Here is a 27,060-nt window from a genome sequence, read left to right on the forward strand (position 1 = left end):
CAAAAAAAAAAGAGCCTGTTTCTCCCCTTTTTTCACAAAAAAGGAGGCTTTTTTTTTGCATATTCATAAGCACTGATTTGTTTTCACATTTAACAACTGTTACAGCATCCCTGTGGCCATGTGATCAAAATCCAGATCCTTGGATTGACTCATATTTATGACAGTCACAATATACTAGGTGTCATGTGATTTCCTTTTCTATCCTTCTGACAAGCAAAGTCTATAGGGAATCCAGATTCACTTAACAACCGATAACGAGAGCAACGATTTGCTTAACAACTGCGGCAAGAAAGATCGTAAAATGGGGCAAAATGTCTCACTTAGCAACATAAATTTTTGGGCTCAATTGTGGTCGTACATTTGAGGACTGCCTCTATCATTTTAGAAGAGAAGAGAAAAGAGAAGGGACCTTGGAGGTCTTCTAATCCAGCCCCCTGCTCAGGCAGGAAACCCTATACCTTTGATGGCAAACCTATGGCATGCATTCCAAGGTGGCACACAGAGCCATGTCTCAGGGCATGCAAGGTGTTGCCCTATGTCAACTCCAGTGTGCATGTGCACATTGGCCAGCTGTCTTGCCCTCCCCAGGCTTCAGCAGGATTCCCTGAAGCCTCTAGAGGGCGCAAAATGGCTCAACAGACAAACTAGAAGTCAGTTTTTCTGAACTTCTGGTTTGCCCATTGGGCTGTTTTAAGCCTAAGGGTGAAAAACATCCTAACTGGGGGTGGGGGTTGCATGGACATGCACATATGCGCAGTGTGGCATGCATGGGGAGTTTGTGTGGTGGCATTTGGGCACCCGCACTCTCATCTTTGGCACGCAAGAAGAAAAAGTTTAGCCATCACTGTCCTATACCATTTCAGATGGATGATTGTCCAATCTCTTCTTAACAACATCCACTTTTGAAACACCCACAACTTCTAAAATTTCTTCTTACCCTAGTTCTAGAATAGTTTATTGAATGGGGTTTATGTTTATAGGAGGGTATTGTGTTTTGTACAGCAGCTCAAGAGATCATTCATACCATTCGCTTCTCCTGTCCGCCTGTCCCCCCCATAACAACCCTTTGAAGTAGACTGGGTACTGATCTAGATATTGGATTTTTCAAGTGCCAGTCCAGCATTTTAACCAACAAAGATCAACATCAAAGCCTAAACCATGATCGAAACATTTAAATATATTAAAGGGTTAAATAAGGTCCAGGAGGGAAGTGTTTTTAATAGGAAAGTGAACACAAGAACAAGGGGACACAATCTGAGGTTAGTTGGGGGAAAGATCAAAAGCAACATGAGAAAATATTATTTTACTGAAAGAGTAGTAGATCCTTGGAACAAACTTCCAGCAGACGTGGTAGATAAATCCACAGTAACTGAATTTAAACATGCATGGGATAAACATATATCCATCCTAAGATAAAATACAGAAAATAGTATAAGGGCAGACTAGATGGACCATGGGGTCTTTTTCTGCCGTCAGACTTCTATGTTTCTATGTTTCTATGTTTTATCATTTGGAAGCATTGCATTGGCATCCTTCAATCTCGAAAGACCATGGTGTCGTGCTCTGGATTCCACAGAGCATGAAGCCTGGGCAGGTTAGTATGGAGGATAGACTTGGAAGCATTAAAGACATGGAAACAATGATAGCAGCTTAAATTGGTTTTCACAGCCAAGTGTGCAGAGGAGGGAATTCCCCAGTTAGATCCACAAAAATGAAGAGAATTCCAGTCCCTCCAAGTTTGTGCCGTCTTCCCTCAGCTTGCTGAACTCCCATTTTTGAGCAGTTGTCCTTCTTCATGGCAGGGGATTATCACCCCAGCTGTCCCTCACTAGTCACAATGTGATTTACGGAAAATGCATCATGTAACAGTATGTCTCCAACACTCCGCGGACTGCATTGGCTGCCGATTGGTTTCCGGACACAATTCAAAGTGTTGGTGATGACCTATAAAGCCCTACATGGCATCGGACCAGATTACTTACGGGACTGCCTTCTGCCGCACAAATCCCAGCGACCGATTATGTCCCACAGAGTTGTCCTTCTCCAGGTCCCGTCATCCAGACGATGTCGTCTGGCGGGATCTAGAGGAAGAGCCTTCTCTGTGGCGGCCCTGGCCCTCTGGAATCGGCTCCCTCCAGAGATTCGCAGTTCTCCCACCCTCCTCGCCTTTCGCAAGACCCGTAAGACCCATCAATGTTGCCAGGCGTGGGGCAACTAGTATATGCCCCCCCTGTTCTGACCATTAATGTTATGTGTGGGTATGATTGAGTAAATTGACTGTTTTTTAAATTAATGGGATTTTAGCTTATAGTTTTTAACTATTAGATTTGTATACATATTGTTTTTGTATTGCATTATGTGAGCCGCCCCAGGTCTTTGGGGAAAGTTGGCATACAAGTCTAAATAATAATGATGATGATGATGATGATGATGATGATGATGATGATGATATCTCATTGGGGCGATGACTTCAGGCTGCACAGGATAGGTGCCTGTTGTGGTCACCTTGGAGAAAATGAAGATGCTGGGATATCAGTTCTTCTAACCACAAGGTCTTGGCCGAGAGAACGTCTCAGCCTTAAGAAGAAAGTGATATTTCCAAAGTTGCCAAAGTAAAAATCTTGTCAAACGCAATGCAGAAAAACGTGTTAGCTGCTTTCGCAAGGGTCAGTAAGGAAGAACAAACAGCAGTGGGGAACTGCTGAGAAACTAAGTTAATCTATCTTCCCATCTGATGCAAATGAGCCGTACAAACTGATGTTCCCTTAAAGCAATGGGCTTAAGGCTAAGTAGACATAATGAGATTGATAGACTTATTAGAGTTTTAGCTCACTTTTATTACTTTATATGTAACTCAAGGTGTTGAATATAGTAGTATTCCTTCCTCCTCTTATTTTCCTCATAAACAACAACAACCCTGCGAGGTAGATTGGGCTGAGAGAAAGAGAGACTGGTCGAAAGTCAGCCAGCCAGCTTTCATGTCTAAGGAAGGACTAGAACTTCCAGACTCCTGGTGATTGATCCAGTATCCCAGCCAGCTTTCATGCCAAGGCAAGATTGGAATTCACTGTCTCCTAGTGATTGACCCAAAGTCAACCACCTAGCTCTCATGCCAAGGCAGGACTAAATCTCACTGTCTCACTTCAAACTGATTTATGTATGACTCTAGACATATTTTTTTTATTATTATTATTTCCTTTTATTTGTATAATTGTTTGCTTATTTATTTGGCTTCTGTAGCATTCTTCCTACAATAATTTGCAAAATGTGTAATGAGATATGAGGTCGGGAAGCCCTTGCTTAATTATTGTAATGCTCAATTACCGAGTCTGCCTTTTCTGAGTTTGTAATTCTTCTTTTTTAATTGTGCACCCTTGTGGATAAAAATATTTAGAGCAGAGATACCCCTCCAAGACACATCGATATATAGTTATAGTATTGAAATTGCCCTTAGACTTATATACCACTTCACAGAGCTTTCACAGCCCTCTCTAAGTGGTTTACAGAGTATTGCCCCCAACAATCTGGGACCCATTTTACCTATCTCAGAAAGATGGACAGCTGAGTCAACCTTGTGAGAATCAAACTCCTGGAGTGAGCAGTGAGTTAGTCTGCAGTAGCGCATTCTAACAACTGTGGCACCACAACTCTTAGGTAGTCCTACGACCATAGTTCCCTCTAAGCTAAGCAGTGAGCAATCGCTCACTTAAAAATCATCATCAACTCAGAGTTTTCCAAACCTGCCCAGAAGCCGAGAGGGAAGGAGAGAGAGAGGAAGAGAGGAAGAGAGAGAAACAGATAGAAAAAAGAGAGGAAGGAAAAGAGAAAGAAAAAGAATGGGAGTAAGGAAGAGAGAAAGAAAATCAAAATCTAGTTTGAAACTAGCTCAACTATTTAAGTGGTATTTTGATATTGATAGAGTTGCCCTATTATGAGCTCACTGTTATAGACACACAGTACAGTATTTTATTTTGAAATTCTCTGAGGCAAAACAGGGTGGGTTTTTTATTTATTTGTTTGTTTGTTTGTTTGTTTATTTATTTATTTATTTATTTATTTATTTATTTATTTATTTATTTATTTATTTATTTATTATTTCTGTGCTGCCCAGTCCCGCAGGGACTGCCGCTCAGACACTATACTTTTCCGCCCACCCACCCCCCAAAAATTAGAGGGAACACTGCCTACGATGTTGTATAATGTCAGGTGTTCTTCCATTCAAAGTCCAGGAAAGAAAAACCTCAACTCCATTTGATAGAGACAAGTACTTTTACTAGACAAGAAGTGATAACAACAAAAGGAAAGCAAGTTCTGAGGCAAAAGGCCCGTAAAATGCATGTACAAAGAATCCCAAAACCCTCCCTTATAATTCCACCCCCTGGACAATTCATCTAATTCTCATGTCCCAAGATATCAGGTGGGTGTCTTGGTAGTTTGGTCTTCCATATCTGGTCCATGGAAGCCAGTTGATCTTGAGCAGGCTGTAAACATCTCGATGGTGCATGGCTGTACCAGGCAGACAGTGATGAGAACTTTCCTACCTAGCACTCTGTTTACCCTCAAAGAGAACAACCACAAGCATGCTCAGCCCCCTCACCCAAATACCTAGTCCCCCACCTCCTGTTATGATGACAGCCAACCCAAACAGGCAAAGTGGCAAAGTGAAGGCTGACATCCTTGACTTATAGCAGTAATCCTTGACTTATAGCAGTTTATTTAGTGACTATTTGAAGTAACAATGGCACTGAAAACCCCCCACATTTTTCACACTTACAACCACTATACGATCCCTGTGGTCTCATGATCAAAATTCAGATACTTGGCAACTGGTGCGATCCAGAGTGCCGATGATGCAATTTTTGGTAATTTTTTTCCAGTGTTTCCATGTCGGGAAAAGCCCTCCCGCTTGCCTTTGTCTTAATGCTGACCTTTATACTTTGTCTGAAGCACAGCTGAGAAGCTCCTTCTCAGGAGATACTGGAAAAAAAATAGCTGAAAATTGCATCATCAGTAGGTTCCTACTGTTATGACTCTCTGGACTGCAACGGTAGGAACCTTAGACAGATTCATGGATGCCAAGTGTATCGGTGGTTATTGAAATCGATGTCCATGTGCCGCCTCTATGTTGGTTGAGGCAGGAAGGATTCCCTTGAGTACTATTTGTTGGGGGTCAAGGGAAAGGGAGGGTCTTATCTTCTCTTTCTGCTCAAGATCCCTATGGACAATTGGTGGGCTACTGTGTGACACAGAATGCTGGATTCGATAGGCTTTGGCCTGATTCAGCATGGCTCTTCTTATGTTCTTAATGGTAGGAACCCACCACTGGTGGTATTCAGCTGGTTCTATACAGTCAGGTGAAGAAGTAGGGGCATTTGCGGGTGGCGCAGCCCACCTGCCTGGATGTAATGTCATCCGATGTTATTGAGGCTCTGCTATGCACAGAACGCTATGCGCATGCTCACATTTACGAACTGGTAGTGAAGGTAAGTGAATACCACCCCTGGGATGCATCCTTACCACATGCCTACCAATGAATTTCTTTTCCTTGCAGTTCTATGTGCTGGGGGTTATTCTGGCCCCAATCCGAGTCGCGTTGGCCTTTGTGGTCCTCTTCCTTATCTGGCCCTTCGCCTTGCTCCAAGTGGTGGGACTGCCTGAGGAAACCTTGCAAGAACCTTGTTCCGGATGGAGAAAGTAAGTAATGAGAGAGGGTGATCCGTTTCAGCTCTACTTTGGATTCTTTGCCTGCGGCCTTCTTAATGCCTCCTCCTTTTTTGCCCTTCTTCTTTCTCATCCCTTTTTAGCACAGTTTCTCATGGTTCGGTCTACTGGCTGAGTCGCCTGATGTTTTTCTTGCTTGGGTTCATGCGGATCCGGGTGCGAGGTCAGAGGGCATCCCGGCTCGAAGCACCCATCTTGGTGGCTGCTCCTCACTCCACCTTCTTCGACCCCATTATTTTGCTCCCCTGTGATCTTCCCAAGGTGGTGTCGCGCACAGAGAATCTCCATGTGCCGGTCATTGGAGGTAAGGCTGCTTAACATCGCTGAGGATGGGGGCAGGGGTGGGCTGCTGGGGGCCCTCAGGGGTTCGGGAGAACTTCTCGCTAAGATTGTGTGGAAAGGCATCTTAGACCCTCAAATTTTGAAGGAAAGCTGTCCACTGTTCTATCATGAAATTTCTCCTAGATTGATCCTCTCCATGTTAAAAATTTCCCTTTGTCTTTCCTGATTCACAGTATATTTCAATGTTATCAAGCGAAATATGAAAAGTTGGTTGGCAAACGGGTCATTTCCAGCCTCCAGAGTGCCTCAAGGCGGAGGGGAGAAGGGCGTTTTTGTCCTTCCCAGGCCCCTAGAAAGATTCTGCAGCCTGGGGAGAGCAAAAAACAGGCCTTCCCCATCTCCTCCGGAGACTGGAAACAGCCTGTTTTCCAACTCCCAGTGGGCCCAGAAGGCCCAAAAATCAGTTGGCTGGCGCGCACATGCGCACTAGTCCAAAGCTCATACGATATGGCTCCATGTGTTACTTGTGGCACACATGCCATAGGTTCACCAGCACTATTCTAGACAGAGGGTGAAAAAGCTTTTCCTTGTTTCCTGAATCTCCTGTATCCACATCATGCATACTTTTTCCCCTCAGTAATATCCCTTCTCAATCGCCTCAGCTTTGTGAAGTGAAAATATATATATATACAGTACTTAAAATATTGGACTTCAGTGAGATGAAGTAGGAAGGAACTGAGGGCTCCTTTGTGCTCTCTGAGCTTGGTTGTTTTCTGGCAGATGTTTCATTACCCAAACTAGGTAACATCATCAGTGCTCAAGGAGGGAGACGAAGAAGGAAGGAACTCTTCAGACTTTGTATCAATTAAATTAAATTATTCTTCCAAAATAGGTAGTTCCTTCTCATTCCTTTCAACAGAACTCCCCTGCTCTTGGAGTGAAGCTTGATTTCACAATCAAATGCCTAAAAGAATAGCCTTTGCGGATTTAGATTTTTACTTCCATATGAGGGATGCAAACATCTAACTGATTGTTAGATGGCAACAAAGGGTTGGCATACAGTGGTACCTCTACCTAAGAATGCCTCTACTTACAAACTTTTCTAGATAAGAACCAGGTGTTCAAGACTTTTTTTTGCCTCTTCTCAAGAACCATTTTTCATTTACAAACCCAAGCCTCCAAAACTGTAACCAGAAAAGGAAGGGAGAAGCCATTGTGAGGCCTCTGTAGGAATCTCCTGGGAGGAAACAGGGCCCGAAAAGGCAGGGAGAAGCTTTTGTGGGGCCTCTCTAGGAATCTCCTGGGAGGAAACAGGGCCAGAAAAGGAAGGGAGAAGCCTTTGTGGGGCCTCTGTAGGAATCTCCTGGGCGGAAACAGGGCCTCCAGCCTCCCTTTGGTTACCCCAATCGCACACATTATTTGCTTTTACATTGATTCTTATGGGGAAAATTGCTTCTTCTTACAAAGGTTTCTATTTAAGAACCTGGTCACGTAACAAATTAAGTTCATAAGTAGAGGTACCACTGTATCTGTATGTCTTTGCCACTATGAAATAATAGCAAATCTTTCGTGTCTTTGATTTTGGTCACCCTGATTTGCTTGCTCTAAAACTGTCACTATCTTGTACTGATTTTAAGACTCTCATTTGCGAAAATGAGATGAATCTTTGGACTGATCCAGTGGGAGTTTATGAATTTATAAAGCATTCATTCCCTTGACAGCTTTGGATCTCATAAAGCAAGTGCCTTACAGTAATCCTTGACTTACGTCCAAAATTTCTGCCATTAAGTGAATTTTATCCCATTTTAAGACCTTGCTCATCATAACTATTAAGGGAATCCTTAATACCGTGTTTCCCCGATAGTAAGACAGTGTCTTACTTTCTTTTTACCCCCAAAAGCCCCACTAGGTCTTACTTTCGGGGTATGTCTTACATACCCCCCCCCCCCGCCGTTTCCCGCCTCCACTCACCAAATTGACAGGGTGAAGTCGGGAAGACCCAGGGAAGGTTTCTTCGGCTGCCCAGCAGCTGATCTGCTCGGCAGCGCGGCAGCAGCCCTGGCGGCGATTCCCTCCGCTTTGACGGCGCTGGTCCGCTCGCTCGTCCCCGCAACCGACCCGCTAACCTGACACGCGTCTGGAGGGGAGGAGCCGCTCTGCGCAGTTGGGCAGCCCTGCCTGCCGGAAAGGAGGCGGGCGAAGGAGGGCGCAGCTCCGGCCGCCCGCTCGGCTCGCTTCTACAACTTCGGCGAGAGGGAAGAAGGAGAAGCGCAAGTGGATGCAGAGCGCCCGGGAGGCATTTATCCGTCCTTCGCTCCGCATCCACTTGCGCTTCTCCTTCTTCCCTCTCGCTTCACCGAGTCAGGCACAGAAGGCTTAGCGGGGACCAGCGCTCGCAGGAAAAACAATCCAGGCTCGCCAACCCGGAAATGCGAGGCGAAGGACGGCGCTGGTCCGAAGTTGTAGAAGCGAGCCGAGCGGGCGGCCGGAGCTGCGCCCTCCTTCGCCCGCCTCCTTTCCGGCAGGCAGGGCTGCCCAACTGCGCAGAGCGGCTCCTCCCCTCCAGACGCGTGTCGGGGAAACGGGTCGGTTGCGGGGACGAGCGAGCGGACCAGCGCCGTCAAAACAGAGGGAACCGCCGCCAGGGCGCCGCGAACTGCTCCAACGCCTCCCTCGCTTTTAGTACCGTGTTTCCCCGAAAGTAAGACATATGTCTTACTTTCGGGGTATGGCTTATATTAGCCGACCCCCCTGAAACCCCCCATATGTCTTACAATCGGGGGGGTCTTACTATCGGGGAAACACGGTAGTTGTCAAGTGCATGTTGTTAAGTTAGTAATGTTAAATTACTATAAAGCCCTACATGGCATAGGACCAGACTATTTCCGAGACCACCTTCTGCCGCACGAATCCCAATGTTGGCTGGTGGGACCTAGGGGAAGAGCCTCTCTGTGGGGAGGGGGGGGCGGCCCTCTGGAATCAGTTCCCTCCGGAGATTCACACTGCCCGCACCCTCCTCGCCTTCCGGAAGAGTTTAAAAACTCATCTTTGCCGCCAGGCCTCGGGTTCCTTAGATCTTCCCCCCTGACCAATGAATGCTTTAGTTTGATTGTTGAATGAATGATATTGATGGGTTTTTTTAATTAGAATTTTAAAGACTGATTTTAATGTATTAATTGGATTGCTATTATTGTTTCTTATTTTTCTGTACATGCTGTGAGACGGTCCAAGTCCTCGGAGAGAGGCGGCATACAAATCCAAATAAATAAATAAACAAACAAACAAATAAAATAAAATAAAATACAGTGATACCTCATCTTACAAATGCCTCATCATACAAACTTTTCGAAATATAAACCCGAGGTTTAAGATTTTTTTGCCTCTTCTTACAAACTATTTTCACCTTACAAACCCACTGCCGCCGCTGGGATGCCCCGCCTCCGGACTTCCGTTGCCAGCAAAGCACCCGTTTTTGCACTACTGGGATTCCCCTGAGACTCCCCTCCATGGGAAACCCCACCTCCGGACTTTTTGTGATGCTGCAGGGGAATCCCTGCAGTGCAAAAAACGTGTGCTTCACTGGCAACGGAAGTCCGGAGGTGGGGTTTCCCAGCGAGGGTAGCCTCAGTGAAATCGCAGCATCGCAAAAACACAGAGGTCCGGAGGTGGGAGGCGAGCCTCAGGGGAATCCCAGCAGCGCAAAAACGGGCACTTCGGCTGGCAAAAGGGGTGAATTTTGGGCTTGCACACATTAATCACTTTTCCATTGATTCCTATGGGAAACATTGTTTCATCTTACAAACTTTTCACCTTAAGAACCTCATCCCGGAACCAATTAAGTTTGTAAGACAAGGTATCACTGTAAAATAAAATAAAATAAAATAAAATAAAATAAAATAATAATAAAATAAAATAAAATAAAATAATAAATAAAATAAATAAAATAAAATAAAATAATAAAATAATAATAAAATAAAATAATAAAATAAAATAAAATAAATGGATCTGGCTTTGCCACTGACTTGGCTTTACAGAAGATCGCAAAAGGGGATCACACGACCCCCGGACATTGCAACTGTCATAAATATGAGCCAGTTTGTCAAGCATCTGAATTTTGATCACATGATCATGGGGGATGCTACAACGGTCATTTGTGTGAAAAACAGTCATAAGTCACTTTTTCAGTGCCTTTGTAACTGTCACTAAACAAATTGTTATACGTTATATTATTTTGGGAAAACATTTCTCAGGCCAGTTGCCTCGGTGAATCAGGCCAAAGTGTTGCATCCACTTGTTCCTTTCTTCTACCTGTGCTCATCCTCTCCAGCTCTGCTGAGATTCAATCAGGCCATCCTGGTTTCCCGCCACGATCCGGCCTCTCGCAAGAAGGTGGTGGAAGAAGTGAAGAAACGAGCAACATCCCGGGGGAAATGGCCACAGGTAAAAAAAACTGAGGACCCAATCCATTAAGTTAGCTCCTCTTGATAATTTGGGAGGGTTAAAGCAGTGGTGGTATTCAGCCAGTTTGGACCAGTTCGGGCGAACTGTAGTGATCTGTGGTGGAGGGGACCCACCAACCCACCCCGATGCTATGCTGTCCTATTTATCCACATTTTCAAGCCGTGCACATGAGCAAAGCACATGCACAGAATGCCTCACGCATGACTGAAGTGAGTGTGCATGCACTCTCACTCATATTTTCAGTGCTGGATGAACCGGTAGGGGAATTATGTGGATTAAACGATTTGGAGGTACTCTCTTGATTTGTGTGACCTCTTTATTCAGGTGCTTTTCTATCCCGAGGGGACCTGCTCAAACAAAAAAGCCTTACTGAAGTTTAAACCAGGTAAGACATCAGCAAGTCTGTTCTAATGGGTATGAAACAATGGATTGGTTTACCAATCCAATTAACTAGCATCCGAGATTGCCCTGCCTTCAACTAACCAATCAAAAAAGACAACTCTTTATGATTGACACAAGAGGCTACCAATTAGGGACTTTCATTACCTGCTTTGAAAAGTCCACAGGATAGCCAATTCAATTAAGTCTAATCTCTTTTGAACATTCTGGGCAGGGGAAGGGTGACGACTTTCTCTCTGAGTTTTGATTGGGTGTGTGAGTATCTCACTCTTCAGCCTTAAAATATACATACCTTAGATTCATCTTCAGCACTCAGATGGAAAAAAAGGTAAAATCCCTGTGGATTTTACTCCGCTAGTCATTGGCAACTGTAAAGGGCGATGCTCATCTCCATTTCAAGGCCATTGAGCCAGTGTTATCCGAAGACATTTCCACGACCAGTATGATGTCATGGAGCGCAGTTTCCTTCCTGACGAAGTGGTACCTATTTATCTACTCGTGTTTGCATGCTTTCAAATTGCTAGCTAGGTAGGAGCAGGAGTGAGGATGGGAGTTCATCCTGTCACATAGTGCTCAGGTTTCAAACCTGGGTTGCCAGCTTTCCAACCAATAAACCCAGCCTCTTAATCACTGAGCCACCCCACCACCCTTTCAGCCCTCAGGACAGATGAGTCAATCTTGAACATGTTTGCTTTATGTTCTCAGGTGCCTTCATATCTGGTGTTCCCATTCAGCCGGTCCTCATTCGCTACCCCAACTCTGTGGTGAGTTTCCACAAGCTTTAGGAGAGAGTCTTAGCAATGTAATAATTACAGGTGGTTTTCAACTTACAGCTGCAGTTAGTATCAGAAATTTTGTTGTTAAACAAGATGGTTGTTAAACGAGTTGTGCCCAATTTTACAACCACAGCTACTAAGTGAACCACTGCTGTTTTTGTCTGTGGAGATTCTCAGCCATCCAGGTCCTGGTTATCCCCAACAGCAGTGCCCTTGTGTTCAACCCAGGGTATAAAACCTCCAGCAGAAAGCACGGTTACACAACACAGTCCCTTCAGTAATTCTAAGAATATTCTACACCCATTTGCACTACTGAAGTGACCCCAAGGACAGAGACACACCTCCAAGTAGCCTCAACATCTCTCTAATCAAACCGGGTGGGTGAAATGCTCCCAGTTCGCTCATGCCTGTTGGTCATAGAGAGCTGGTCGTGAAGGGAGCCCGAAGCTCCACCCATCTGTCCGGATGCCGCCATTTTTTATTTTACTGTTTCTGTATGCCTGTATTTTTGTCTGTATTTTTGAAGCTGTTTTTCTAAGTAAATGTTAAACTACAAATCCGAAAGGTGATTTTATAGAGGCAACTGGACTTTCTGGTTTTTCTTTGAAGACTAGAAAGTCCAGTTGCCTCATGAAAAAGCACCTTTAGGACATCCATGACCTGGATGACTTGGAATAGATATTAGGTTAGATCAGTGTATTAAAGTCTGTCGGCCGCTTCAGCAATCAAATCAGAGGAGATGGAGATATGGGAGTTAGGGTCAGCATCAAGGCAACCTGAGAAGTCCAATGGGAAATAGGGAGTGTAGATGGCAGAGAGGCAGAGAGAGGGTGGGGAGGGAGGGATGGAGGGAGGGAGAGAGAGAGAGAGAGAGAGAGAGAGAGAGAAGCAGAGCCTGGGTTGCCAGTGAGCCCTCAGATGGAGAGTCAACAGCACCCAGGTATGGAGGTGGCTGATGAGGAAGAGAAACAGCTGGATCCAGTGCCTGATGCACGGATGCACAAAAAGGAAGAGAACAGTAGGAATCTGTGGGCTGATCCTTGGGAAAGAAGAGCCACCACTGCTAGCCACCCCACCCTAGCTTTGGGGATAAAAGTTAGGGGGCAGAGATTAATAGATGTGGCAGACAACTATTCACCTTCCAGCTGGACAGACAGAGATTAGTCACTCCTAATTAAAGGAATCTTTGAGTTAATTTCAGAATAAATTTTCTCATTTTTGGGGAGCTGGGTCAGAACACACTATCTAATTTATTAGTGCTTATAAAAATGGCAGTAGAGAAGCAACTAAAGAGCCCTTGGATTTTTTTCCTGTGTCTTCAGGATCATCAAAGTAGTGCAAATGGGTGTGGGACCTTCTTATGGATTATATGGATCTCTATTATGGACCATTATGGACTCATTATATTATTGTGACCCTTTATGGACCATGCCACTTTGTTGGATAAAACCAAATATCTCCCCCCTCCCCCCCTTTTTTTACAGGATTCAACTACTTGGGCATGGAGAGGACCCGGAGTGTAAGTTCCTAATAATGGTTTTATACTAGTGGCTGGTTATATGTATTCCCCATGTCAGTGAGAGCAGGCCTGAGTCATCTTCCATTTCTTTTTCCAGGTTAAAAGTCATCTGGTTGACTGCATCCCAGCCTTGCACGACTGTAGAAGTAGAGGTAAGAAGAGAGGGGAGGTTGTCATTATTCCTCTTGGGGTGACTCCCTTGGTGCCTTTTCTGCCTCACAGCACTGAACTGTATTTTGTATAAAGTACTGTATTACCATATTTTTCGGACTATAAGAAACACCAAAATTTTGAAGAGGTAGGTAAGAAAAAAAGTTTTGTCCTCCCCAGTCCTGACTCTGCAGGTCTCCCAAATCCTCAACCACCCCCTTTTTTATTTTTTGCAAAAAAGGGCCCATTTTCACCCATTTTTATGAAAAACGGGGTGCACAGAGGGCTTGGGAGTCCCAGGAGCACCCTGCAGGCAGTGATGGGCTGCCAAACCTTTTACTGCCACACTCTGGGCATGGCTTGATGGTCATTTAACTGGGTAGGAGTGGTTTGCTGGCCATGTGACCAGGTGGGAGTGATTTGACAATCATGTGACCGAGGTTGGCTTAAAGGTCATGTGACTAGTTGGGAGTGGCTTACCGACCAAAATAAGTTTTCAAATAGGTGCTTGGACTCTTTTTCAGTTGATTAAGTCACACTATTTGAATAGCCACAAAAAGGATAAATGATAGACAGCATTATTTGTTGAGGAGCACAGTAACATTTTAAGGTTTTGTCCTGAACCCACAATGTTCAGTATGATAACGGATTAGGCAAACAGCTCAATTTTCTTTCAACTTTTTTTTTCTGGAGATCGGATCACACTTTGGCTTTGAATGGGGGCCCACTCTCAAAAACGATGGATGGGAAATTTCTTCTTTCTGCCCTATTAAAAATTACCATTTCATGTAGATTTGAGCACTCAGGTTCTAATCATTAGATTGGCTTACAATCTCTCTAAAGTTGATGCACTGATGGCCTGCTAACAGAACGGCAAGGAGCTACGTTCCAGTAGCAATTTTTCAGGATATTTATTTATCTATTGCATTTATATGCCGCCCCTCTCCAAAGACTCAGGACGGCTTACAACAGAGGCATGTATGCCCCTGTGCGAGATTTGGCTTCTGTGCATGTGCAGCAAGCAAAATATCATTTGAAGATGCTTGTATGAGCAAGATTTCGGTGATTTTTGCCAAATTTTTTGCTTCTGCGCATGCGCGGAAACAAAAATGTCGGCAAAAATCATTGAAATCTCGCTTGTGCGTCTTCACACAAGATTTGGCTTGCTGTGCATGTGCAGAAACCAGAACTTGCACCACCGGGCACGCATGCATCCACAACGGTCGTGAAGGGCGCACCAGTAGTGCCAAAGATGGTGGGCCTTCGCTGAGTTGATGCCATTGTCTTGAGAATCCCAGCTTTTGCATATTATAGCTCAGTTCTTCAGAAATTAAATTTTTCTTAATTCTGATTTTTCTCTTCCTTCCCAGTTTCTCCCAGTTTATCAACCCAGCCCTGAGGAGGCTGTGAACCCCGCACTATATGCTAACAATGTCCAGAAAGTGATGGCCAAGTGAGTTGGAGATGCTTTTTGTAAACGGGGGAATTTGGGGTGTAACGGGAGGATAAGAAATAGTCAGCAGATGTTGTGACTGGTTTTGGGATCCAGTTTTTGTGTGCTGCTGAAAGTGAGCTCAGAAGACTTGAGAAGGTGCCTGGAAAAAACGGAATTCATAGTAGAGAAAGCCCAGAGCACTTGATAAGTTGACCAGACTAGAAAGTTGGCCAGTTCATTAACATTTATGGCAAAACCCATCAATGCAAAGGTTTCCCCATCTTGGTAGGCTTTGAATCTGATCTCTACGATGCTAAGTCCCCGATGATATCAGCAAGAGACTAGAAGTCAAAATTTATTCTCTGGAAAATATACTGAGGTGCAATGCTTCAAAAAAATTTAGCAAGGGGTTATCTGCCCGATTTCTGGGTGGGTGTGGCCATGGTGGGCATTGCCTAGATGGCCTCCTGCACCATGGCAGAGGGGTGTGTGTGACATTCCCGGGCTCTGGAGGCTTTCCTTGAGCCTCTAGGAAAGTGAAAACAGCCACTCCAGAGGCTCTCTGTAGGCTGGAAACAGGCCTGTTTCCAAAACTTCCCGTAGGCACGTTTTTCACCCTCCCTGAGCCTCTGCATGTGCCCTTCCCTTCCCTCCAAAACAGTGCAAAAAGCTTGGAGACCCCTGGGAGAGGAGGGCTAGGCGGGGCCAGCAGGAGTGGGATTTGTGGGGGTCTTTGAACTGCACAGAATCTTAGCTAGAGGTTCTCCTCAATCCATGCAAACCCCAGCAGCCCACCCCTGGTATAATGGGAGTGTCAGCCTCCACTTTGCCTGCTTGCTTTGGCTGTCATAGAAACAAGAGGGAAGAGGTTGGGTAGTGGTGGAGGGGGGGAAGCATGCTGGAGGTTGCTGTCCTTGTGTTTGATTAGAATGCTAGGGAGGATAATACTCATCATGGACTGCCAGGCATCGTGGACATGTTTATTGCCTGCTCAAGGATTGGTGGACTCACCTGACTACTTGGGACATGGGGATTGGATGAATTGCCCTGAGGGGTTATGAGGGAGGGTTTTGGGATTCTTTGTGTATGCATTTTATTTATTTTATTTATTTATTTAATTGGATTTACTATATGCCACCTCTCTCCGAGGATTTGTGGCGGCTTACAACATATAAAAAACAATGCAACATCATAATGCTCTCTACATGGGGCTACCTTTGAAAAGTGTTCGGAAACTTCAGATCGTGCAAAATGCAGCTGCGAGAGCAGTCATGGGCCTACCTAGGTATGCCCATGTTTCACCATCACTCCGCAGTCTGCATTGGTTGCCGATCAATTTCCGGTCACAATTCAAAGTGTTGGTTATGACCTTTAAAGCCCTTCATGGCATCGGACCAGAATATCTCCGAGACCGCCTCCTGCCGCACGAATCCCAGCGACCGATTAGGTCCCACAGAGTGGGCCTTCTCCGGGTCCCGTCAACTAAACAATGTCGGTTGGCGGGCCCCAGGGGAAGAGCCTTCTCTGTGGCGGCCCCGGCCCTCTGGAACCAATTCCCCCCGGAGATTAGAACTGCCCCTACTCTTCCTGCCTTCCGTAAACTCCTTAAAACCCACCTTTGCCGTCAGGCATGGGGGAACTGAAACATCTCTCCCTGGGCACGTTTAATTTATGCATGGTATGTCTGTGTGTGTGACTGTTAGCATATGGGATTTTTTAAATATTTAAATATTTTAAATTTGCCTGATTGCTTATGATTTGTTTTTACATGTTGTGAGCTGCCCCGAGTCTTCGGAGAGGGGCGGCATACAAATCTAAGTAATAAATAAATAAATAAATAAATAATCCAATTAATTTAAAACAATTAATCTAAAACCTCAATAGTATTAAAAGCAGTCATTGTCATTGACACAAAAGACATACACTACATTCGTTTGGTCAGGAGGCCAATGGCCCCAAACCTGGTGGCATTGATGGGTTTTCAAGTTCTTACGGAAGGCGAGGAGGGTGGGGGCTGTATGAATCTCTGGGGGGAGCTGATTCTAGAAGGCCAGTGCTCCCAGAGAAGGCTCTTCTCCTAGACCCCGCCATGCGACATTATCTAGTTGATGGGGCCTGGAGAAGGCCGACTCTGTGAGACCTCACCGGTCACTGGGACTCATGCGGCAAGAGGCGGTCCCGCAAGTAATGTGCCTTTTGCCTCAGAACTTGCTTGCCTTTTGTCGCTATCAGTTCTTGTCTAGTAAAAGTATTCATCTCTATCAAATGGAGTTGGGGTTTTTCTTTCCTGGGCTTTGAACGGAAGCATACCTGACAGGGAGAATTACTGCAGCTGTAAGCCTGATTCTTGGTGCACATGGATATTTCTCCTCTTGCTTGATGAATCTGTGTTTCCCCATAAGACTCTTCTTGTCCTTATGTTGTTTCCTTCTTTAACTAGAGCCCTGGGGATCCCTGCCACAGATTGTGAATTTGTGGGCAACCTTCCAGTGACTGTTGTAGGGCGCTTGAGAGTAGCCTTGGAGCCACGCATCTGGGAATTGGGGAAGGCTATCCAGAAGGCCAGGTAATAATAATAATCTCATCCTTCATCCAGCCTGGATGCCACAAGACAAGACATGCATCTTTTGATAGATTATGGGTCATCCTCTCCTGGCATTAGGGAAGAGCAGATGAGGTACTGTTTCTGTTCTTGGAAATCTAATGATAGAGGAGGGGTTAGACAGCGGTTAAATCCACTTAACTTCCCTACCAGTTTGGAAGCATATTCACACTCCACCGTCATGCAACCTTCTTCACCCTCTGTTCATGCACAGAAGGCTTTGCACACGCACAGAGAGTTAAAAACAAGAAAATGGTGATGTCTGGGTGGGTGAGCACTGCCGTTGCTACTGGTTCTCCAAACCACCAGTAGCTGCCACTGCCAAACTGGGGTGTAGGGGTATGATTTCACCATTGCTGTTAGGGACCAGAAATTGACTAGCATAGCATAATCATTGGCACAAGGTCTGTCTGTGAGCAGCAGATCAGTTAGGAGTGGTATGACACCTGGGAAAGAACCAAGACTGTGCAGGTTGGTGGGTTTATAATTTCCAGTTATATTCCACAATATAATGAAGCACACTAAAAAATCAATTGTATTTTTTCTTTCTTTCTTTCTTTCTCTTTCTTTCTTTCTTTCTTTCTTTCTCTCTCTCTTTATCCTTCTTTCCTCCCTCCCTCCCTCCCTCCCTCCTTTCTTTCTTTCTTAGTAGTCTATCACTCAAGGTGGCCAATGAACCAGTTATAGGGATAATTGAGGAAAATAATGGTTAAGTAAATCAGGGTTCAGCTTTACTGCTGTGGGGAAAACAAATGCAATTCCACTAAAATGGAGGAATGCTTGCTGATTTGCCTTGAGAGGATAGTGTAAAAATGTAAAATAAATAAATGTATTTTTTCTACACCCTATCCCACCGCACCCTTTTCTCACCAGTGAGTATGCAAATTCATTCTATTCCAGTGAAGCTAATTTGTATTTTTGTTTGTTTAAGTGTTCTGGAAAATCTGTTATCACTGGATATTGTACTATACTAACAAAAGCAATGTTTTGCTTTTATTCTTTCCTACCTCAAAATATTTTGGAAATAAACTAATTAACTAAGATATAATTCTGATTGTTTGTTACCATAGTAACTCTCAAAAAAGAGAATAGGAAGACCCTTTCTTTAGGTGGAGAAACCCGCATCCTCCAAAAGAAAGATTGAGTTCAAAAATGGTTTAGGGATTGAGAGAAAATAATGCCCCCACCAAATTTCCCCAAGACATTTTTCCTATGTTCTGGTCACATCACACAATTGACAAATCCCCCCCCCCCCAATGCTTTTCTGTTCACAATAGATATAAAAAGTGAAATGTTTCTGGGCCATATTATTCAACAAACATGTTTATTCAGAAGTATAGTTGATGTAAGAAATGAGACGGCTGAGCCTGAGGTGAGAAAGGGGGTGGGGGTCAAACATGTCATTATTTTAGAATCCTTATGTAGCCACAAGCAACCTCAGTCCATCCCTGGTGAATTCCATTGACTTTTATCCAGTGGCAATGTGCCTTGACCATTAGTGGATCAAATTTATGTAAGATAACGTGAAATGAACTCGTAGTATTTTCCAACACTATCCTAGCTCCTGGGTTTTTTGCACCCAACAAGAGGCCTCTTGTGGCTGATGCTGCTAAGTGGACTGACAAGGCCTCAGTCCTTCACATCTTTGCAATTATCTCAATCCACAGATTGACGGAGGGGATCAAATGCGACTTGGATGCGCTTCCTCTTGGCACTTCAGGACAGGTGGGACCAAATGAGCTTGCCCATTGGCTGGGACTATCTTGTCCTAAAGCTGTGGAAAAGATCTGCATCTATTTCCAGCAGGTAAGCTGGAACAGGAAGAGGGGTACAGGTATTCCTCGGAGACGGGCGGCATACAAATCCAATAAAATAAATAAATAGTCCTCGAATTACAACCACAAGAGAGAACAGAATTTCTGTGGGTTAAGTAATTTTTGCCCCATTTTACAACCTGGCTTGCCTAGTTTGTGGTTGTGAATCACTGCAGTTGTCCAGTTAGCAAAACTGGCTTTCCCATTGACCTTGCTTATAAAAAGGTCACAAAAGATGACCATATGACTCAGGGACACTGCGACCATTGTAAATAGGAAGCAGTTGTGAAGCATCAGATTGTAAATCACAGGACTATGGAGACCCTGTGATGGTCATAAGTATGAAAAATCATGTGTGAAAACCAGTCATAATTCACTTTTTTTCACTGCCGTTGTAACTTCGAACGGTCGCTGTATGAACTATTGCAAGTCAAGGATTATCTGTACTGTGTGCATAGGCTAGAGTGGTTTCTTTTTTCATTAGCCCTTTGCCTTGTCTGCACTTAAGCAACTCTTTCATACTTCCTGCTTCAATTCCCAGGATTCCAATGGAAACATGGATGCCCGGGAAGTAACCTTAGCCCTAGAAGCTCTACGGAAAGAACATGACCCACAGCAACTGACACTTCGGGCTTTTGAGGTAATGGCTCTGAACAGCGGTGAAATCTACTTACCTTCGCTATTGGTTCAGAAGCAAGCATGCGCCACCATCGCACACACTTTTTCACCCTTTGCACATGTGCACGCTTTGTGCATGTGCAGAGGTTTAAAAACAAGAAAATGACCGCATCCAGTTGGGTGGGTGGAGCCTCGCACTGCTGCCGTTACCGGTTCTTCAAACCACCAGCAGCCGCCACTACTGGTACAGTGGTACCTCTACCTACAAACGCCTCTACTTATGAACTTTTCTAGATAGGAACCGGGTGTTCAAGACTTTTTTTGCCTCTTCTCAAGAACCATTTTCAACTTAGATGCCCGAGTCTCCAAAACTTTAAACAGAAAAGGTGGGGAGAAGCCTCCGTGGGGCCTCTCTTGGAATCTCCTGGGAGTAAATAGGGCCTCCACCGTCCCTGTGGTTTCCCCTATTGCACGCATTATTTGCTTTTACATTGATTCCTTCGGGAAAAATTGTTTCTTCTTACAAACTTTTCTACTTAGGAACCTGGTCATAGAACGAATTAAGTTCTTAAGTAGAGGTACCACTGTACACCCAAACTGGGGCATAACGGTAGAATTTCATCACTGGCTCTGATTAGCTTTCAGGGGCAGAGGAAACGAGCTTGCAGAAGGCCAGGTGAGATGTTTAGCAAGAGCTTGGATCCCTACTGACTGGGGAATTCTGAGAGTTGATGTCCTCATACCTTCAAGAAGCCATGATTGAAAAACAGAGAGTTAGTACTTCGATGGGGACACCTGGTCACCTGGGCTACCTAGAAAGTTTTTTTTTAATCTCAAAAAAACCCCAACCAACAGTTAATAATAATAATTAATAAGCCATTTCCATGTCCCTAAGGCAACTGGATTTTTTTGCTTTCTCTTTGAAAACATTTCACTTCTCACCGAAGGAGCTTCTTGGTTAAGCAAAACGTCTTCAACACTTTTTGGATGAGAAGCGAAACATCTTCAGAGCCTCTTGGATAAGAAGCGAAACGTCTTCAATGTTTCTTGGATGACAAGCGAAACATTTTCAGCATTTTTGGGGTAAGAAGCAAAATGTCTTCAATGCTTCTTGGATAAGAAGTAAATATCTTCAATGCTTCTTGGGTAAGAAGCAAAACATCTTCAAAGAAAAACCAGAAAGTCCAGTTGCCTCTTGAAAAAGCAACTTTGGAACATGAGGCTTGCTATTGTCTTTTTCAGGATTTAAAAAAAAACTTTCTAGGGTAGCCCTGGCATGTAAGGTGCTCCCCACCCAGATACTAACTCCCTGTTTCCCAATCATTGCATCTTAAAGGTGTGAGGACTTCAACTCCCAGAATTCCCCAGCCAGCCAGGATGAAAAAACATCTTCGGAATAACTGTGACCTGAATGACTGAGAATCTCCATAGATATTAAGCCCCATTCATATTGCTGTTAAGAAAATTACACGGATCTGTTAATAAAGTTTTCAGGAGCTAAGCTCAATTCAAGATCTTTCTCTCACAGTGTCAGTGAAGTACAATTTTTGGCAAATCTTCCATTACAATTCCCCTCCCTGCATCCTACATCTGGCTCTTCCATGCCAAAGGGAGGGGCAGGAAGGAAAAAAATACAAATGGATTTGAATATTGTTTTTATAAATAGAGTTTGTTCTTCAAACACAGCAGTCCCTAAACATTTTTCCTCACAGCTTGCTAGCTTTGTAAACATCATTTGTCAGAAATTAGCGATAGGCCTCAATTTAGGACCTCAATTGAGCCCAAAATTTCTATGCCTAAACGAGACAGTTGTTAAGTGGATTTTGCCCCATTTTACAACCTTTCTGGCCATAGTTGTTAAGTGAATCACTGCAATTGTTAAGCTAATAACACAGTTGTTACATGAATTTTTGACTTCCCCATTGAACTTGCTTGTCAGAAGGTCGTGAAAGGTGATCCCAGGATAATACAACCATTGTAAATATGAATCAGTTGCCAAGTATCTGAATTTTAAGTCATGTGGCCATTGGGATGTTACAAGGCACTTGTGAAATATGGTCATAAGTTGCTTCTTTTCAGTGTTGTTGAACTGTGTTGTAAGTTGAGGGCTATCTTTATTGGGTTCTTGTGAGTTTCTTGGAGTGATTCCAGTTCTGGGTGGTGAGTGAAGCCTGACATCCAGAATATTTTGTCAGTGAGAAGGTCAAAAGTATGGAAGGAGGCAAATTGGTAAACACAGAAACTAAAGAGTGGAACACATGGTGGACATCAACCTGGATGTCAAAAGAAAAGATCAACAGGAACTGTAGATTTAAAGAAAGTGGAGCTGTGAACATCAGAGCTGGATAGGTTTTGTGAAACGTGTTTCAGTTTCATTCCTTTGTCCAACTCATCTTTATATTGAATTACAGTGAAATGCTGATATGATTTATAGTCATGCATTCATTGGCATCTTTCCTGTCAACCAGCTATTCTCAGAGGTGGAGGCCAAGACAGGAACTTCTTGTCTGCACCAAGATGGATTCTGTGCCATTTTGCGCCTCCTGCTGGGCACTCCAGTTGTGGACGGAACTGAACTCTATGGCCGACTCTGCACCGAAGGCCACAGCCAGGATGGGCTTAACCTTGGTGAGTTGGGGCATGGACAAGAAAAGACAGGATGGGAAGGAAACACCCAACTGTGTACAGTCGAAGGTCTTCCAAGGGTTGTTCAAAATCTACACAGCAAGTCATGGAAGAAACCGATGGACGGAAAGGATATGGGGAGTTGGGAAAGATGAAAACTCTTATTTTCTGGCCACTGATATGTTATGGAAGCACAATTTGGATAAGAAAATTTGGGGGGGCTTATACGCCATGTGTCCCATAATTTGCTACTGGTACGGTAAAGGATGGTGCAGTGGTAGCGGCTGTTGCACTGTGTGCGCAGCTTCAGTTAGCTTGTTTGCATGCACATGTACACAGGAAGCAAAATCTCACGAGGGGATGCACATGCATGTGAAATTTCAGCAATGTTTTGCTTCTGCGCATGCAAAAGCAAAACAGGCTGGGATGCACACGCATGCACACAAAGTAACCAAAGCTGTGCGTGCAGTGCACCAGTAGCGGCAGTAATAGAAATCCGCCCCATCCCACACCAAAGTTTCTAGGCCGTGGAGACCTCCAAGATTATGTCCCCATGTTTAAATAGCAACTCTTCCATTTATAGTTGTCTGAGTTGCAGTGTAGAAGGAAATAAAGCCCTTCATGGCACCGGACCAGGGTATCTTCGGGACCGCCTCCTGCCGCACGAATCCCAGTGACCGGTTAGGTCCCATAGAGTGGGCCTTCTCCGGGTCCCGTCAACAAAACAATGTTGTTTGGCGGGCCCCAGGGGAAGAGCCTTCTCTGTGGCGGCCCCGGCCCTCTAGAACCAACTCTCCCCAGAGATTAGAATTGCTCCCACCCTCCTCGCCTTTCGTAAGCTCCTTAAAACCCACCTCTGCCGTCAGGCATGGGGGAACTGTGATATTCTTTCCCCCTAGGCCTTTACAATTTATGCATGGTATGTTTGTTTGTTTGTATGTATGTTTGGTTTCACAAATAAGGGTTTTTTAATTGTTTTAGTATTAGTTTTAGTATTGGATTTACATGATGTTTTATATTATTGTTGTTAGACGCCCCGAGTCTACGGAGAGGGGTGGCATACAAATCCAATAAATAATAATAATAATAAATAAATGTGGGCAGAAATGCACTTGTTTAGCCTCTATTAAGCCTAGTAAGTCCATTTTGTCTTTCAATACCCTCAACAATCACCCAAAGTATTGAAGAATCATAAAAGGAAACTTTTGTAGCTCAGAGTTGAAATGAGGGGTCCTTGGTACTACCTAAGCTTGTTTTTGGCAAACATTTCCTTACCCAAACTAGGTAACAGTGCTAGACTAGATGTGACATAGTTTAAGGGAATGCCTGCAAGAAAACAACCAGGCTCAGAGAGCACTAAAAACCCCTGAAGTATCGTTGCCACACTACTTGTGCTTGTAGGAGATCTAAAGTTTAAAAGGCGGCCTCTGGCTGCCTGTTCCTCTAATCATGGAAGCAATAAAGAAGGTATCCAATAAGGAGAGAAATGACCGTCTATAGGTGAACTTTAAAATATGGGTCCCATATTATAAAAGGTGGTGGTTGCAGAACAATCCTGCAGTTTTCTTCACATTTTTGGGAGTGGTTTGCTGTTGCCTTCTTCAAAGGACTGAGAGAGAAGGGCTGGCCCAAAGTCAACACAGCTGGCTTTGGGCCTAAGGGAACAGCAGCAACTAATTGAATTTGGCTGATCTCGAAAAAATAGCAGGGCCAAGTTACACCTGGCTAGTTGTTGGGCAGATGACTACTCCCATGTCTCAGGGCCATAGGGTAGGCTGGGAAAAACAAAAAGGCAAATGGCAAACCCACTTCTCTATTATTGCTATAAAACCTACCTAGGAAGTCAGCAGGGGCTGAGCTGGATGTGTGGCATCTTTGCATGGGTCAACCCATACATGATCTGGGCTGATCTTGAGGGGGGGGGGGGAGCCAAGGTTTGGCCTTCTTGGTCCTTGGAAGAGAAAATCACAGAATACCTTCTAGGCTAGGAAGTCAAAAACACATCTTAGAAAAATGGTGCAGTGGTAAGCCGCTTATGATAGATACTGCAGAGCATTCTGGTGCTCATAAGACTTTGGAGATTCTCAGTCATATAGGTCCGTGATGGTGAAATTATGGTACACATGGAGCCATATCTGAAGGCACACAAAGCATTGCCCTAATCAGCACCAGTGCACATGTATGTGCTGGCCAGCTGATTTTTCAGCCTTTCAAAGGACAGGAGGAGAGGCATTTTCACCCTCCTCAGGCTTCAGGAAAGCCTCCCGAACTTGTGGGTGGCAAAAAGTGGACTCAGCGAACCTACCAGAAGTTTGGTAGGCCTGTTGGGCCATTTTTCATCCTCCCCATGTGCAAAACGTGTGCATGTGCAGAGGATAAAAGAACCCAAATGGAGGCATTTGGGTAGGTGGGTGGAGTCTCACATTCCCTTCGCAACTGGATCTCCGACGACTGATGAGCAGAGTCGGGAACATTTTATTCCAGCCCTCTTTTAACAGTATACACCACCACTTATCTCCTATCTTCCATATCCATTTGCACTCTGATTCAGGTGATCCTGTGGGTACAGATGGAGCCCCAAGTGGCCTCAATGAGAGCTAAGGACCAGATGACTGCAAATAATATAAATCCTTTCATTTCTCACCAGTCAGTCAGAGGTCAAAAGGCTTTTTGGATGAAGAGCAAAATGTTTTTAAAGGGGGAAAAATCTACCAAGAATGTCCAGTTACCTTTTGGAATAACACCTTTGGGACATTCTTGTGGTCATCTAAAGCATTTTTCTGGGTAGAAGGGGGTGCATGAGGTACCTTTATGCACGCATTTGCGTGCACAAAAGCAACCGCAAGCACCCAGTGTGATGCTTGTGGTGACAGTAGTGTCCAGGTTGGACTTGCTTTGACACTAGGACCCATTCAGTGTTCACAGTGATGCCAGTACAAGTGTGGTGTGTGTGTGCACACATATCTCCATGTTCTGGCCGTGATCCAAAAGTTATGGAACCCTGATCTGAAGTCATGTTTGTTTCAAGAAAGACTTATCTTCTGTGATGCCGTCTTTGGAATCCCTTTTATTATGACCACCAATTTGTTTTCTTCTTTTCTGTAACCAGGTCAATTCCAGGACTTCTGTCACCATCACCCCGACTATGCCCGTCTGTTCAGCACGTACCTGCGCCCCCCACCAGCCTGCGCTCTCCCCAAGCCTGCCGAAGCCTCCACTTACGCTAACGGTGTCTCTGCCATCTCTCCCAAAAGCAAGGATGACTGACGCCCTCCCCTGCGTATTAAGCCATGTGTATCCAACAACCATGAGGACAACCCACACACAAAACACACAGCCATGCCACACACCTTTGGCCACAACAGAGCTCGTTCCTTGCTTGCTCCCTGCTGTCGGGGTGGTTAGGCGGACTGGGGCCGAGATTTCCCCCTTCCCCCCTCCCCATCTCAGGGCAAACGAAAATGGGGAAATCACAGCCGCAGTTTTTTGGGGGGGATTGGGGCTTCTCTTGGTTTACTTTAGAGTTTTGTTCTGGTGGGGGGGAGGGCAAGGGACTAGGATTTATTCCTATCCTTTATTTTACGCTGTTGAGTTTCGTTTCGTTTTCGTCAAGAGGAAGTATGAACCGAAGAATGAGATAGCATCGTTTTGGGGGTTTCATTTTCTGTTTTGTAAAATATAAGAAAGTGCTATTTTATATATAAGATAAACATCTATATCTCTATAATAAATATAAATATAAATATATATATATGTATTACATTTTAAAACAAAGATGGTTCCTGGATCGTTCTTTTTTTTTTTAAAGGAGGGCATTGATACGGAGACAACTGTTTGCAGTCTGGATTTTTCATCTTACTCAAGATTGCAAAAGCAAATTAAATATTGCACGGTATCCCTACTATCTAACCAGTGAGAATATGGCATTTACGGGTAGTCCTTAACTATGACCACAATTGAGATAAAAACTTCTGTCGCTAAGCAAGACATTTGTTAAGTGAATTTTGTCCCATTTTATGACTTTGCCTGCCACAGTTGCTAAGTGAATCACTGTAGCTGTTAAATTAGTTGCACACGTTAAGTGACACTGTTGCTTAGTGAATTTTGCATTTTTTAAAGTTAGCAACATGATTGTTAAGTGAATCTGGCTTCTGCATTGACATTGATTGTCAGAAGATCGCAAAATGGAATCACATGCCCTGGTACATTGCAACCGTCATAAATATAAGTCAATTAAGCATCTGAATTTTGATCACGTGGGCATGCTGCAAAGACCATGATTGTGAAAAACGTTAATTTTTTCCCATGCCATATAACTTCAAATGGTCACTACATGAACTATTGTAAGTCGAGGACTACCTGCATAACATCCTGGGGCATTGTTCAAAATTCAGTTATTGGGAAGGGAGAAACCTTACACTTCCTTTTTTTGCCCGCAGCTTCCTGGTCGCTTTAATTGTGCTAAAAGTAAGAAAATGATTTTATTGTCCTGATCTGTTTGATTGAAATATAGCCATGATAGATAAGAAGGAGACAAGAGTTTGGGATTATTGGAAAATATGTTATTCACTTTTTTCTTGAAATGTTCCCATATTATTCAAGGATTGTTATTTTTTTCTTTTAAAAAAATTGCCCAAACCCAATACAAACATTTCATT

General features: G+C 44.2%; 1 protein-coding gene across 2 annotated transcripts in view; it reads left to right on the forward strand.

The window, feature by feature from the left end:
- LPCAT4 (lysophosphatidylcholine acyltransferase 4) overlaps positions 1–26,147 on the forward strand; it is a 44,643-nt gene extending 18,496 nt beyond the window's left edge. The window contains exons 2-14 of one of the 2 annotated variants that reach the window (XM_070727130.1): positions 5,552–5,694; positions 5,810–6,025; positions 10,331–10,443; positions 10,789–10,849; positions 11,569–11,627; positions 13,124–13,158; positions 13,256–13,310; positions 14,679–14,761; positions 17,184–17,309; positions 19,013–19,151; positions 19,701–19,799; positions 22,246–22,405; positions 25,512–26,147. In XM_070727130.1, coding sequence (XP_070583231.1) covers positions 5,556–5,694; positions 5,810–6,025; positions 10,331–10,443; positions 10,789–10,849; positions 11,569–11,627; positions 13,124–13,158; positions 13,256–13,310; positions 14,679–14,761; positions 17,184–17,309; positions 19,013–19,151; positions 19,701–19,799; positions 22,246–22,405; positions 25,512–25,669 — 1,443 coding nt within the window. In that variant the 5' untranslated portion in view covers positions 5,552–5,555 and the 3' untranslated portion in view covers positions 25,670–26,147. Of the gene's footprint in view, positions 1–5,551; positions 5,695–5,804; positions 6,026–10,330; positions 10,444–10,788; positions 10,850–11,568; positions 11,628–13,123; positions 13,159–13,255; positions 13,311–14,678; positions 14,762–17,183; positions 17,310–19,012; positions 19,152–19,700; positions 19,800–22,245; positions 22,406–25,511 lie in introns of both variants that reach the window. The other variant, XM_070727129.1, reaches the window with a different exon arrangement.
- The last annotated feature ends 913 nt before the right edge of the window (positions 26,148–27,060 follow it).

The sequence above is a fragment of the Erythrolamprus reginae genome, chromosome Z, assembly GCF_031021105.1.
Source record: "Erythrolamprus reginae isolate rEryReg1 chromosome Z, rEryReg1.hap1, whole genome shotgun sequence".
Lineage (NCBI taxonomy): Eukaryota > Metazoa > Chordata > Lepidosauria > Squamata > Dipsadidae > Erythrolamprus > Erythrolamprus reginae.